Below are 12,946 nucleotides of genomic sequence, written 5' to 3' on the forward strand. Positions count from 1 at the left end.
AGGTCCCAGGTGGTCGGGTTGTCAGACAGCAACATGTTCTTCGCCATTATAACATCAATTTATTAGGAGGGTCAAACAGCAGGGGCTCGAATTGAAGTCCCCGGCAGCCTGTTGTTGTTGTGTGCCACTCTGGTCAGAGTAGGTCTCACTGGTGGACAACAATCCAGCAACCTGAGACTCTTGATTTACGCCTCCCAACAAGAAAAGCAATAGCAAGATGATGAAACTGTCACTCCTCCCACCACCAAAACACTCACAAAACGAGACACACAAACTACTGCTGCTGTCAGAAGAACTTAAGTTATGAATACGCTTGACATGCACACAATAGAGCGATCTTTACACTTGTCACCCACAACAGTGTCCCTGTAATCCTGGTTGACAAGTTCACGTTTGAAAATTACACACTGCTGGAAAATGGAGTAAATTGGCACACCTGCACTCTTTCACCGCGGCCACACAGGTCTGATGTTGTGTCACATCTTTACCCTTGACACCGTGCCCCTGTAAAAAGGAAATGTGCTTGTTATTGTGCGCTCACACTTAAGAGGTAATAATTACCTCGCTGCCAACACTGGCAGCGACAATAATGTGAGTACAGCTGGTGCACAACTGAATCACCAAATGATCTTTGGTCCGGAGCCATCTTCACAGGATCCACTTCAAACAACCCCAAGAGGGAACTTTGTGGTTTTATAGGCTCTCTCTTTTTACTCCGTTTCCCTCTATTTAAAGACTGGGGCTTGAATTACTTTGGTTTAACTTTATTCCCTGGGCTGTTGTACTGTATTGTTTTGTCAATACAAGCTGCACTTGCCTTGTCGCCCCTACCTAAAAGCAGTCACGATGGCCTACTTTTCCCCTGTTCCTGCCCACAATTAAAATTAGAGCCGGTAGAAGCTTCCCAGGAAGTTAGTATCTCTTAGATAGGGGTGGGCAATATGGCCCTAAAATAATATTAGAATTTTACATTAAATAACATGACTTCAGCAAGTCAAAATATTGCCACAATATAAATTTTTCTCATCATATTAAAAATGATACCAGTATAATTGTGATCAATAAGATATGGCACGCACCAACCCTTAGAGCTGTAGTAATGTCACTGTTGTAATTGCTGCACTGTCTGATCCTGTGCAGTCAAAGAGATGACAAACCTTCCTTAATTAACTATAATTACAGATGAGAGCCGTTCAAAGTTAAATGGCTTTATGCTGACTTATTAAACATAGCCTCGAGCTACAACAGTTGTCAGTGTTTGCCTTTAATTTTAATTTTTTTTTGTATTACATGCTATTTAATTCAAAAGAGAGAATCAATTATTGAACACTGTTTTTTCTGTTTACAGTGCACATTTAAAACTGATGGGTGATGAGGTTTTACAACCGGTCTTAAAGTGGATTACATCACATGTCAGTTTGAAAACACTGAACGTGTTTCTCGGTGACCTCGGCATTTTGTGGATCTGCCGTTAGTTTGTAGCTCGGGTTGGAAAACAACAGAGCAGCGAAACCTTGAAAAGGGAAGTGTTGCAATCACCAAGTGTTTGTGTTCCTGCAGGCTCATTGAGGCCTCACTTCTCTCTGAGGCCTCAATAGTGATAGTGTACGCCATCAGTTGAACAACCTATAGTCACCTCCCCCTCCTCCATCCACCTCCTTCACAGGATCACAAGCCTGAGCGCCTGTTGGTGCCTGCAGCTGCAGTGAAAGGACTGTTGGTTTGTGCGTGCGTTGTAGCGCACAGGGGACAGACGGTGAAGTTCAGACACTGAAGAGCTGACTACCTTTAGTATTGATATGATCAGTATTTATGTTCACACGCCAGAGTCATTGCTCAAAGCATATTGATATAAATTTAGGGCCACCTCGTGACTTAGACGTCATTTTCATCAGATGTCCTCGATGGTGTCTGCTGGATTTATCACAAGGCAAACATGTTATCATTGGCTCTGTGTTAGGTTATACTTTTTATTTATTATCTGGTCTTCTATGCAGCTTGTCTGCATTGTTTTTCAGAATCATGACATGGAAATTGTGCAGTTAGTTTTTCTTTTTAAAGATTTTTTTGGCATTTTTGCCTTTATTAGATAGGACAGATCAGCAGTGTGAAAGGGGGAGCGAGGGGGGATGACGTGCAGCAAAGGGCCGCGAGCTGGACTCGAACCTGCGGCCGCTGCGGTACGGACAGTGACATTATTCATGGGGCGCCTGCTTTATCCACTAAGCCACTGTACACCCCAAAAAATCATTTTGTAATTGTAATTTTCCCCTCTATATCTTATCTCTTTTATTTGAAATCCGTATCTTTTGTTATGTTTTTATTTTCTATTGCTCTGTAAAGCACTTTCAGTTGCCCCGTTGTATGAAATGTGCTATAAAAGTAAAGCTGCCGTGCTAAGGTCACAGAAGTCAGGTGTCAAATGTGACGAAATCGACGTTTTCTTCTTTGGGTGGGATGTTTTCTCTCAAATGTGATCAACTCTGTGGATTTCTGTCACATCGACTTTTATTGTGTTGTGATCCTACTGTGAGCTGGACCGCCTTCAGGTGTCATCCAGTGGATCTGAACACACTCGAGCCCTTTTTACACAGAGATCCCATAATCAGGTCACAGAATCAAACAATGCCAGCATAATGCCGTCATAGTGTTAGAGGTGTAATGGTTAACAAAATTCACAGTTTGGTTCGATAAAGTACGGTGGTGTTCACATGCCAGAGTCATTGCTCAGAGCATATTGATATGATTTAGGGCCATCTTGTGACTTAGACGTCATTTTCATCAGATGTCCTCGATGGTATCTACAGGATTTATTCCCAAGGGCAAAATGTCATCATTGGCACTGTATTAGTCTATTCTTGTTATGTATTATCAGGTCTTGTGTGCAGCTCATCTGCACTGTTTTTCAGTATTGTGACATGGAAATTTTGTAAGTAGGGACACAGAAGTCAGGTGTCAGATATGAAGAACATTTTCTTCTTGTGGTGGGATCTTTTCTTTTAAATGGGATCAGCTTTATGGCCTTTAAATTGGCTTACATTGTTCTCTGATCACACTGTGAGCTGGACCACCTTCAGGTTTCATCCAGTGGATCTGAACACACTCAAGCCCTTTTTACACAGAGATCCTGTAACAGGGTCGCAACACAGACCCCTTCGTCTCCTTTTTTTTTCTTAACTCTGCCATAGTGTTGGAGGTGTAATAGTTAACAAAATTCACAGATCGCTTCGTTACGGTACAGTGGTGTCCTGGTTTGGTACTACTTTTTTACAGCAAAAAAGTATACTTTTTAAAAATGTGTATATTTTAGGTTATTTTAATTCATTTATTTATGAAAACTAACATCATAATGTATGATAGTTTTAACTATGAACAATGTTGGACTTTTTTGGACATTTTTGGTTTTTCTTCTTTTTTTGAACGAGCTGTTACCTGCTCTAAATCTCCCAGCGGTGGGTCGCACGTGAAACATGTCGTGTCAAAAACACTCCTCAAAAAACACTCGTCCTGCTGGCTGTCGGTGTAACATAAACATTGATTTCAGCGTCATTGTTACCTCCACTGCCAGGTTAAAGGGGAAAAACTCTGTCTCCCCATTACTTGATTGTACCTTTATATACAAAATTGCAAGGCAGGTAACAGCACAACGTTCTTGTCTTGAATAAGCAAGTTAAAGGGGCCTCTGTTTGTCGTGCACACTGCACGTGCTAATAATTTGCAATAATGTCTAGAGCTGCAATTAATGGTTACTGGCACTATTGATTAATCAGCTGTTTTTTTCACTCCTAATTAATCGTATAAGTGACAAAAAAAACAAATAAGTGGAAGAATCAGTGAAAAAATACCCATCTAACTGAAACCAGAGATTGTCTACATTTGTCAGTGCTGCGTTTGTTTTTAAAATGACTGAGATGACAAACCGATTATTAATCAGTTGATAGTTGTTTTCTGTCCGTCAACATGACATGAAACATGAAAATGGGGCCTAAAGATTAAGGAAGAATGTTTGTATTGTTTTGTCTTTTAATGATTACCAAATAACCAACTAAGCCTCAGTAGCATGATTCTGCTTCAGTTTCAACTCAAGGTCCACTAAGTAGCTTTTTCTAGTGCATTTTCACCAAATTATAGTGTTGATGGTGGAATAACTTAAGGTGACTTTACTGGAGATAGATCTGAAAATTTAACATGCAAGCTCGGTAACTGTTATGAATTCATTCCTAGCACTTGTAGGACTTTTTGACTGCATTGGCTTAAAGTTAAACATTATTAGCAATGATGACTGAAGGCCAAAAGGCCAAGAATGAACTTATGTGCCTTACTTAAATTGCTCATGTATTCGTCTTTATTGTGGTTTTAAATGCTGTTTTAATACATCTCTTAGACTTAGATGATGCGCTTTGATTCTCTGTGATCGACAAGTGCTGTACAAATCAGCTTTGTCTGGTCTTGTTTGTATCATAGATACATTTTTGGTTGTGTTTCTTCCTTTGGATTTGTGGTAAACCACCTCCTCCTGCTCCTTTTTAATCAACCTTTAAAGTTCGTCTGTCTCAGATGTGCAGGCTGTGAGAGACTTCGGTCAGTATCAATCTGCTCCCCTAATGACTCTAATTGGCAATTCAGAGCACCACGGCTGTGTTTTCAGTCGTGTCTGGCTCAGATTAGGTGATGTATGGAGAGCTGGAGCTGGCCGAATCACCATAGTAACCTTTGTGATGTCTCCCAGTTTTTTTTCTCCTCCTCGACAATACAGGGAGCATTTAAATTCTGGGATGCACCCAGTTTGTTTTGCTCAAGTTGTGTCAGGTAGTCTCAGATTGAATTTCCTCGTGTTACGACAGAGCATCAAAAAACTTTTTTTTTTTTTTTAAAAAGTTTCTTTTTTTGCCAAAGTTTTATTTCTGTAATGTTCACACATGTGGGCCAGTTCTTTCTCTGCAGCCGCTCTAAAATTCCTCACTTACACACCAGGGCTGCCATGTTCCAGTTTCCAATGTGAGCCACTATCAGTCCGGCTGGAGTGTATTAGATTCTCTATTGGGAATGCGGAGCTAAAAATACTGGCCTGGCTGAAAGTGTACACTGATAGGAGCCTTTACTCGCCACCCTGTGATTATTCGTGTTCTCCAAAGGGTCACTCAGTACTCTGCTGGTTGTACTGCACACTGCTGAGGGTCTTTTCCTATTAAATTGTTATGTTTGAGTGTGTGGAGTCTTGCAGAAAGACGGACGCTCTTTGTAGTTGTAAATGTGTTCCTTGATGGATCTACAGTGGGCGTCATTTGCTGCTGACCCTTTGGCAGTTGCCATCAGTTTGATCGGAAATGTTTCATTTGGAGGTCTATGTGTTGAAATTACGGGTTTGTGGCATGCCAGTCATGCTTACGATTCGGCTGTACAGCTAAGACCACAAAGAGAGCTGCAGATTTAAAAAGAGAAATGTACTTTTAACATGCCAAGTTCCTTTTTATAGCATGCAGTATAAACTCATGTTAGGACATTTTGTGTTTATTTTAAACAAGCCGAAAGTTGTAGGCTGAACTCTAGATAAGTGCTGCGGAGTGAACGTGCTGGTTAAGGTCATGGAGTGAAAAGCTTGTTGTTTGGACACTCAGTGATTGGACACTTTGTGTGTGTGTGTGCGCTCGCTGGTTGTCTTGTACTGTTATGTAACAGAAGGTGTAAAATGAGCTGCTGCCATAAAGAGGTGCACGCCTAGCTGTTATACCTCTTCCCCACATGGCTGACCAGTTGGCCTGATGCGCCCAGCTCAACGGTGGGTCGGTTGGTAAACAAATACAGTCCGCACACCTCCAGCCGCAACCATTACTTGTGAACTGTAAAATTGGGCCTGGAATGTCCCACATTGCACCCGCAAAGGGGAAAAAAACATCTTTATGACCATCATTACTTGTGTTATGTCACACAAAGCATATGCTTAAGAGTTTGGCTGAGATCCAGAGCAGAGAGTTGAGGATATCCTCATTACTGTCAGCTCTCTTCATACACAACCCCATGAGTGCAATAGTGTTTAATGTATTATGCAGGATGGTTCAAGAGCGCTGTGCTACATTATCAGGGTTCCCACGCATCCTGGAAAACCTGGAAAACAGTTGACAGTATTTTCCAGTATATTAGACTACTAACAGAGATGCACAAAACAGATAACATGCCATCTGAATGACTACGTCAGGTTCAGGATCAGCTTTCAAATGGTAGTTTATGGATGAGAGTGTTTTGTCTCGGCAGGTTTTAGTTATGTTGTGGAAGCCCTGTTAACAAACCCCTAAGTCGTGTCACATGGTAGCACATGCAGGTTGGATGATGCTACAAAATCTGAATAATGGTGTGTCATGGTAGTGTAGAGTGTGAGGTTGTTAAGACAAGCAGTTCTCTAGAAAGCTGCAAGCAGCAAAACCGGGGCCAGCTGAACTATTAACGTGATCCATGAAGATATGTTTTCACGCCCAAAAGCATTTATAAAGAACATAACTTTTTTGACTTACACAAATGGTTCTGGTCATTATGAACCATCTGATCTGCGGGAAACTTAAAAAAGATACTTCAGACGAGGTTTACCTTACGTTCAGCTATTTGTGGCAGCCTGCCATGATAACAATATCTGCCACCACATATTGAATTCCATTAAGAGTGGAGGAATATATATATATATATATATATATATATATATATATTTATATTTATATTTATATATATTTAGATAGAATTCCATTTGGTTATCCATTACCCCACACTCTCAGACTGCAGAATGTACTTTGGGCACAAATGGAGCAGCAGAACGTCATACACAGTGAAATGAAACTTAATCATTCATTGAGCTGGGTTTAAAAGTTTGCTTTCACTCACCCCTGCAGTAGCTGCTCCTGTCATCAATCAGTCTGATCAGCCCTGATCCGATTGGCTCATTGATTATCTGCCTGTAAACTCACACAGATTTCCGTCTATATGGTGCCGCAAAAACGTCTGTATTTAGAGAGGGGACACAGAATGATCAAAAAGGGACACACACAAAATAAGACAAACAAAAAAACTGAAAGTTTTTTTGAACGTCCTTCCCAGCCCGGTGTCAGCTAGCCCCATAGATAGATTCCACTGAAATACTTGTCTAATTTATGAATGATTATTTCTCAAAATCATTAGAGGAAGGTGCAAAACAGCTTTTGTAACATGTTGTTGCACACATCCTCTACGTCACCTAATGTTACCTCCGCATGGGACAAAGAAAAAAGGGAAAGAATATATTTAACCAGAGAGAAACGTTTAACAAGAAATTGATTAGGTGCTAAGAATTTCCTATTGAGCTATTTTACACAATCCCTCTCAATCTGATTGAAAATTCCTTCTAATCAGGCTGCATTTGGTGAGTCTTTTCTGATTAATATGGTTACATGAAGATTTTTTTTATCTATCTGGGCTATTCTGATTTATCAGTGAAATATTTGGGTCCATGTAAACGCATCTACTGAAAACTTCCTGGAAAATGATCACTAGAAAAGATTTTCTCAAGTTGTAGTACAGTGGACATTTATCTAAAGCTGAAACAATAAGCTGAAAAATCAATTAGTTATTTGAAAGAAAAATATTGTTAAGCATATTGACAATCAGTCATAATAAGTGATTTCTTGGAGCAACAAAGGCAGAAATGTGCTGCGGCTTCAGCTTTGGGAATTCACTGCTGTTGTCTGTTCAAGTTAAGTCAAGTTTATTTAGAAAGATCAATATCACAAATTTGCCTTAAGGGACTATATATCATCATTAAAATGGATATTATTGAGTTTTTAAGCTGTTGGTTAAACAAAACAAGTAATTAGAAGACAAATTGAGTAAGACTTTGTTCATCATTGTGTGATATGACTGATGAATGATTCATTGTAGAAACTAATTGACTGATGAATAGTTGCAGACCTACATTAATCCCTCGTGTCATTATGATACAGTAGAATTTAAACTGATTGAGACAGTGAAAATGTAGTTTCCCATCAAACAGGATCATGTGTCTGGGTGAGGACTGACAAAGCCACAAATCTACAACTGGTGCAATATGTGACCATCAGTGCTTCAATTCCCCTCCCAGACAAATATTTTTAATGTATTAGCTAATGTTTTTTAGTGTCTTGAGTTACAGAAGCAACTCCACAAATCAACCCAGCGTAACCAAGGATGAGCACAGCCTCACACTGATGACAGCGCTCCATATTTGACAGTGGCTCACAGCCAGATATGTGGTTGCTAAACAAAATGTCAGCGAAGATGGTCTGGTCTTCATCAAAGCCAGAGACATAACCACATATTTTTCAGCAAAATACCCCCTCTAATTACCAAGAGATCTATTTATTTCCCTCCTTGAGACCGTGTCTGACTTCTTCAACCCTGTTTTTCCAGTTTACAGAGCAGACATCTTGCCTAATGCATCAGTCACGTTTAGCAGTTGGAATCCGCCACCAACAGTTCAAGATAAATTTTCTTTGGGCAATTTTTTGATTGTTGGTGGTTGAGAGTGAAAAATGACATACTGTTTACTTAACCATCATACTTAACTGTGCAGCCTTATCACACAATATTGTTTTTGTTTTTACATTTTTTGTGAGTTATACATGAAGTTTTTAAAGAACATGTGCCTTTTCTTTTCTGTCCTTTCAGTTTGTCCAAGCAAGGACATCCGCAACAATGTGACCAACCTACATACGCTAGAGAACTGCACTGTGATCGAAGGCCACCTGAAGATCTTACTCATGTTCAGGACCAAGCCTGAGGATTTCCGAGGCCTCAGTTTCCCCAAACTGACGGTGGTCACCGACTACCTGTTGCTCTTCAGAGTGTACGGCCTGGAGACCCTCAGCGATCTCTTCCCCAACCTAACCGTCATCAGAGGCAACAACCTGTTCTTCAACTACGCCCTCGTGATGTTCGAGATGCTCCAGCTGCGAGAGATCGGCCTCCATAGCTTGATGAACATCACCCGAGGAGCCGTGAGAATCGAGAAGAACCCGGATCTCTGCTATCTCTCCACTCTGGACTGGTCCAAGATCCTGGACTCAGTGGAGGACAACTACATCATGGCTAACAAGAACGACCGAGAGTGTGGAGACGTGTGCCCAGGGGCGGCCATCGGAAAGACCACCTGCCAGACCACCACCATCAACGGACACTTCAGTGAGCGCTGCTGGACTCAGAACCGCTGTCAAAGAAGTAAGCAGTCTTTTCTTAAAGATCTGATGTCAAATATTTCAGAGTTGCAGTAATAAATCTTAGTAAACTATTGAATTAATCGTCAACGGAGCGCCTGGTAGCTCATCTGCTAGGGCTGATACATACGTACCGAGTAAGATAATGAAACTCTTAAACTCTCCCCATTAAAGGAAACATTAAATCATAGTGTCATAATTGGTCAGTCTTATTTCAAGGTTCACCCAATACGTGTTTCCAGTGCTTTCAATCACATCTCATGATCTTCATCAACAGACTGAGCTTGCTCAGTTTTGTCCTGTAATTGTAACACTTGTTTTAAATGAGAAACTCTATCAAACACTTTTATGCTATTACATTATTGTCAAGTACATATGTGCCAGTGATTAGTAGCAGCTCCTTGTGCAGAACCTCTCAGCTACTTTCCGTCAACACATCATTATTTTCACTCCCCTCCTCCTCTGCTTTTGCCACACGTCCAACCGGTCTAATATTTACAGAATTCAACTCTCCATTTGGGCCTAAGAAAAACTCATGAGGGTCGATGTTTGAAACAAAAATAGTGGAATGAACAATGTATCGCAACCTAAAAGTTGTTTTGCGTAAAGTTAGTTGTGCCCCTTTTTTTTTTAAGTGTTGAAATGTCAGAGCTGTGTCATGTGCTCAGGTTTAGTTAAGTAGGCCAACTTCTGTGTCAATGCAGCTTGAACTGTACTCTAATGTGACGCAACACCTCAGCAGTTAGTCTTTGAATGTTTACTCTCTAAAGACTGGAGTGTTGTCGTTGCTCGTGATGTGTGGAGGAGGTAAAGATGTTAGATGTTGTGGCACATTTCTCATCGTCCTCTGGAACCACAGCTGCTGCGACATGAGCTGCTGTGCTCTGGCTTTTACTGTAAAATGACAAGCCCACCCATTTCGCACTGCCAAAGAGTTCAAGTTCAAGTGCTGAGAAGAATTTTGCGCATAGGTGCTGTCTGAACACCTTGGCTCGCACCATTACGCAACACTGCATGCATTCGTTTAACAGCTCTTTTGAATGAGTTTCCTCGCACATGTCTGCTTTTTTTAGGCTCTCTGTAATGTTTGTTTGGTGCAGCGGCTACATGCACTTTCTGTTGAGCTTTTCAGTCCCTTTACTACTGAGGAGTGTTTTTCTTGGGGTTTTTTTTGTAGTTCCTCCGCTAATGACTTTGTGCTCGAGGTGATTGCTCATCACAAGTCCTTGAAGGCATTTGCAGAACAGGCCCAGAAAGCCTGTTGCCAAATTGTGGTGAAGGCGGAAGTGTAACATAAAAAGTCTCCCAGCAGAGATGATTTCCTAATTATGTGCCGTTCTCTGACGATGAATCAAGACCAAACGTTGGCTGGCAAGCTCAGTCATGGGCCTACATTCGGCACGGGCAGGGCCTGTGGTCTTGTGGTCTGGGACCTGCGGTTTTTTGCCTACTTTCACTAAAGCATGAAAAGATCTGTTAAGTCCCAGCTAGAACCACAGGACAGAGCGCAAGGCATTCGGTGTCCTCCTCAGATGTACCCTGCTTTTTATAGACCTACTGTTGTTCTTAAAGTAAGCTACTTTCCCCAAACTTATTGCATTCTTTATATTTGTACTCTGGAGGTCTTAGGTCTGCTGTTATGTTTTTTACTAAATAAAGTGCATGTATAAACAAACACAGATGCTGGATATGATGCCAACAGTAGCATTTTAGAGATAAAACTAAAATAACTTTCAAACTTTTATAATAACAATATATCTCACTCAAATGGAGAAATGTGACTGTTTTTTAATCTTTATATTATAATGCAAAGTAAAGGCAGTGGTTAGAGGCAGGGTCCGAAATTAACACCTGCCAAATGTCAAATGCAGGTAAATGGAGGAGGCCAAACACCACACAGGCGGGTATATTTTCGTACCGAAATAGTCATGTAATTTCAAACTATGCAGAGAGTCTCCACCACATTTTGGTGTCACTTAGGGGCACACAGGTCTGCTGCTCTTAAACTTCTTCTGGTATGTCTGTGTCACACACACACACACACACACACACACACACACACACACACACACCCCCCCACACATACACACTGACACACAGGTATAAATGGTGCTTCAAAAATGACCGCCTTGAGCTCTTCAAGTTTTGCTGTAGTATTTACTGAACGGAAAGATGACATCAACTGATCTGTTGGTATTAAACATAATACTTTATTATGCTAATGAAATGTGTTGACACAAATATGTATGCGACACAAAAAGTGACTGATAGAAAATTTGCTTTACTGGTGGATTCTTTCATCCACCAGGCTCCTTGGCCAGTGAGTCAGAAAGTTCATTTTAGACACTGGTAAAAGTTAAAATATTCAGGATTGTTGCTTACTGTATGTAAACATGCTCAGCAGCGAAAGTAAAAGCTAAAAGCCAACCCTAGATTCACTCGTTTAGCATTTCGCCTAGCTATATTCGTTTTTCTTTTCGGGGCTGTGTCTCTGTGATTCCTGCTGCTTCTGGTCTGGCACCTGGTCTCTACCTACAAGGTACAAGGTATATTTATTAATCTAAACTATGTTTAAAAATGAAATTCAATTTGTTGAATTTGTCTTTGATCCTGCAACATCTTTGTAGTTGAAGGATGAGTTGATTAAAATCACCAGCTACTACGAAAATTGCATCTGGTTGTGCAGGCACGTTTCCGCTGATGGGATCATACAATTCCTGCAGTGCATTTTTTGAATTTGCATTGGAGTCTCGTGTCCTGTCGGCTCTGAACAAGGTTCGCCCATCCAGTGCATTAGCTTGATCCAGGATGTCAGGGGTTAATCATGTCTCTGTCAAGATGTGTGCAGAGCAGTCTCAGATTTCCCATTGCTGAATGAGCCTCAATCACATCTCCTCCATTATATTCAACTGTGATTGGACGTTAGCCAGAAGAAAGCTTGGTAGAGGAACAGCTTTCAGTCCAAGTTAGGTCAACCTCGCCCTGATGCCGACTCTCTTCCCTCTCTTCATCCGGTGCTTTGGGTTTTGTTTCTCCCCTCTGGTCTGACTGGCTGCTCGGCACATGCTGTTGGTGTTGGGGACCCTTCCGCAGTCTGCTGCATTCAGTCCATAGCCCATACAACTTTTCCAATGTTGATAATTGCTTCTCTATAGTAGAAAATACGTGTTTCAGCAGAAGGGGCCAAAAATAGGATTGAAAAATAGAGCCAAAAAGTAGCAAGGATTTGAGGAGCTTCTGGCTGCTGGATTTACATGTGCAGCAGTTGTCATAACAACTCTTAATATCATCTCTTAACGTTAACTCTTAACACATAACAACCTCTTTTTAAAGCCTGGATCTCACCTGAGTGCTTTGGGGGGACATGCCCATAAAATACAGGCACAGGGCAGATTTTCTGTAGAAAAATACACAGCTGCACACCTTTAGTGGGTCATACGTAATGACTGAAAGAAATTACCTATGCATGAGTCTATGTTTTTTTTTCGAGAAATCTTGCTTTTTAGTACTATGTAAGTGCCACAGGTAACTGCAGGTCACACATACTTTCCGTAGCTCGCACACCAACACAAAACAAAGCTGCAGAGCCACGAGGCTTGGCTTAGCTCCCATGTTTGGAGTTACAACCCATTTCCCTTCCCAGCCTCTATAACAAGGGTAATTTGAGCTTCTCTCCTAATTTCCCCCTCCTTTTTAGATCAAATTGGGTGCGTCCGTTAAGCAAAGTGGCAAAGCAA

General features: G+C 41.1%; 1 protein-coding gene across 1 annotated transcript in view; it reads left to right on the forward strand.

Annotated features, from left to right (window-relative positions):
- Positions 1-12,946, forward strand: part of insra (insulin receptor a) — a 71,216-nt gene that overhangs the window by 6,275 nt on the left and 51,995 nt on the right. Inside the window, 1 exon segment of the mRNA XM_042497111.1 lies at positions 8,665-9,213. Within this exon segment, the coding sequence (XP_042353045.1) occupies positions 8,665-9,213 (549 nt within the window).

The sequence above is a fragment of the Plectropomus leopardus genome, chromosome 12 (assembly GCF_008729295.1).
Source record: "Plectropomus leopardus isolate mb chromosome 12, YSFRI_Pleo_2.0, whole genome shotgun sequence".
NCBI lineage: Eukaryota > Metazoa > Chordata > Actinopteri > Perciformes > Serranidae > Plectropomus > Plectropomus leopardus.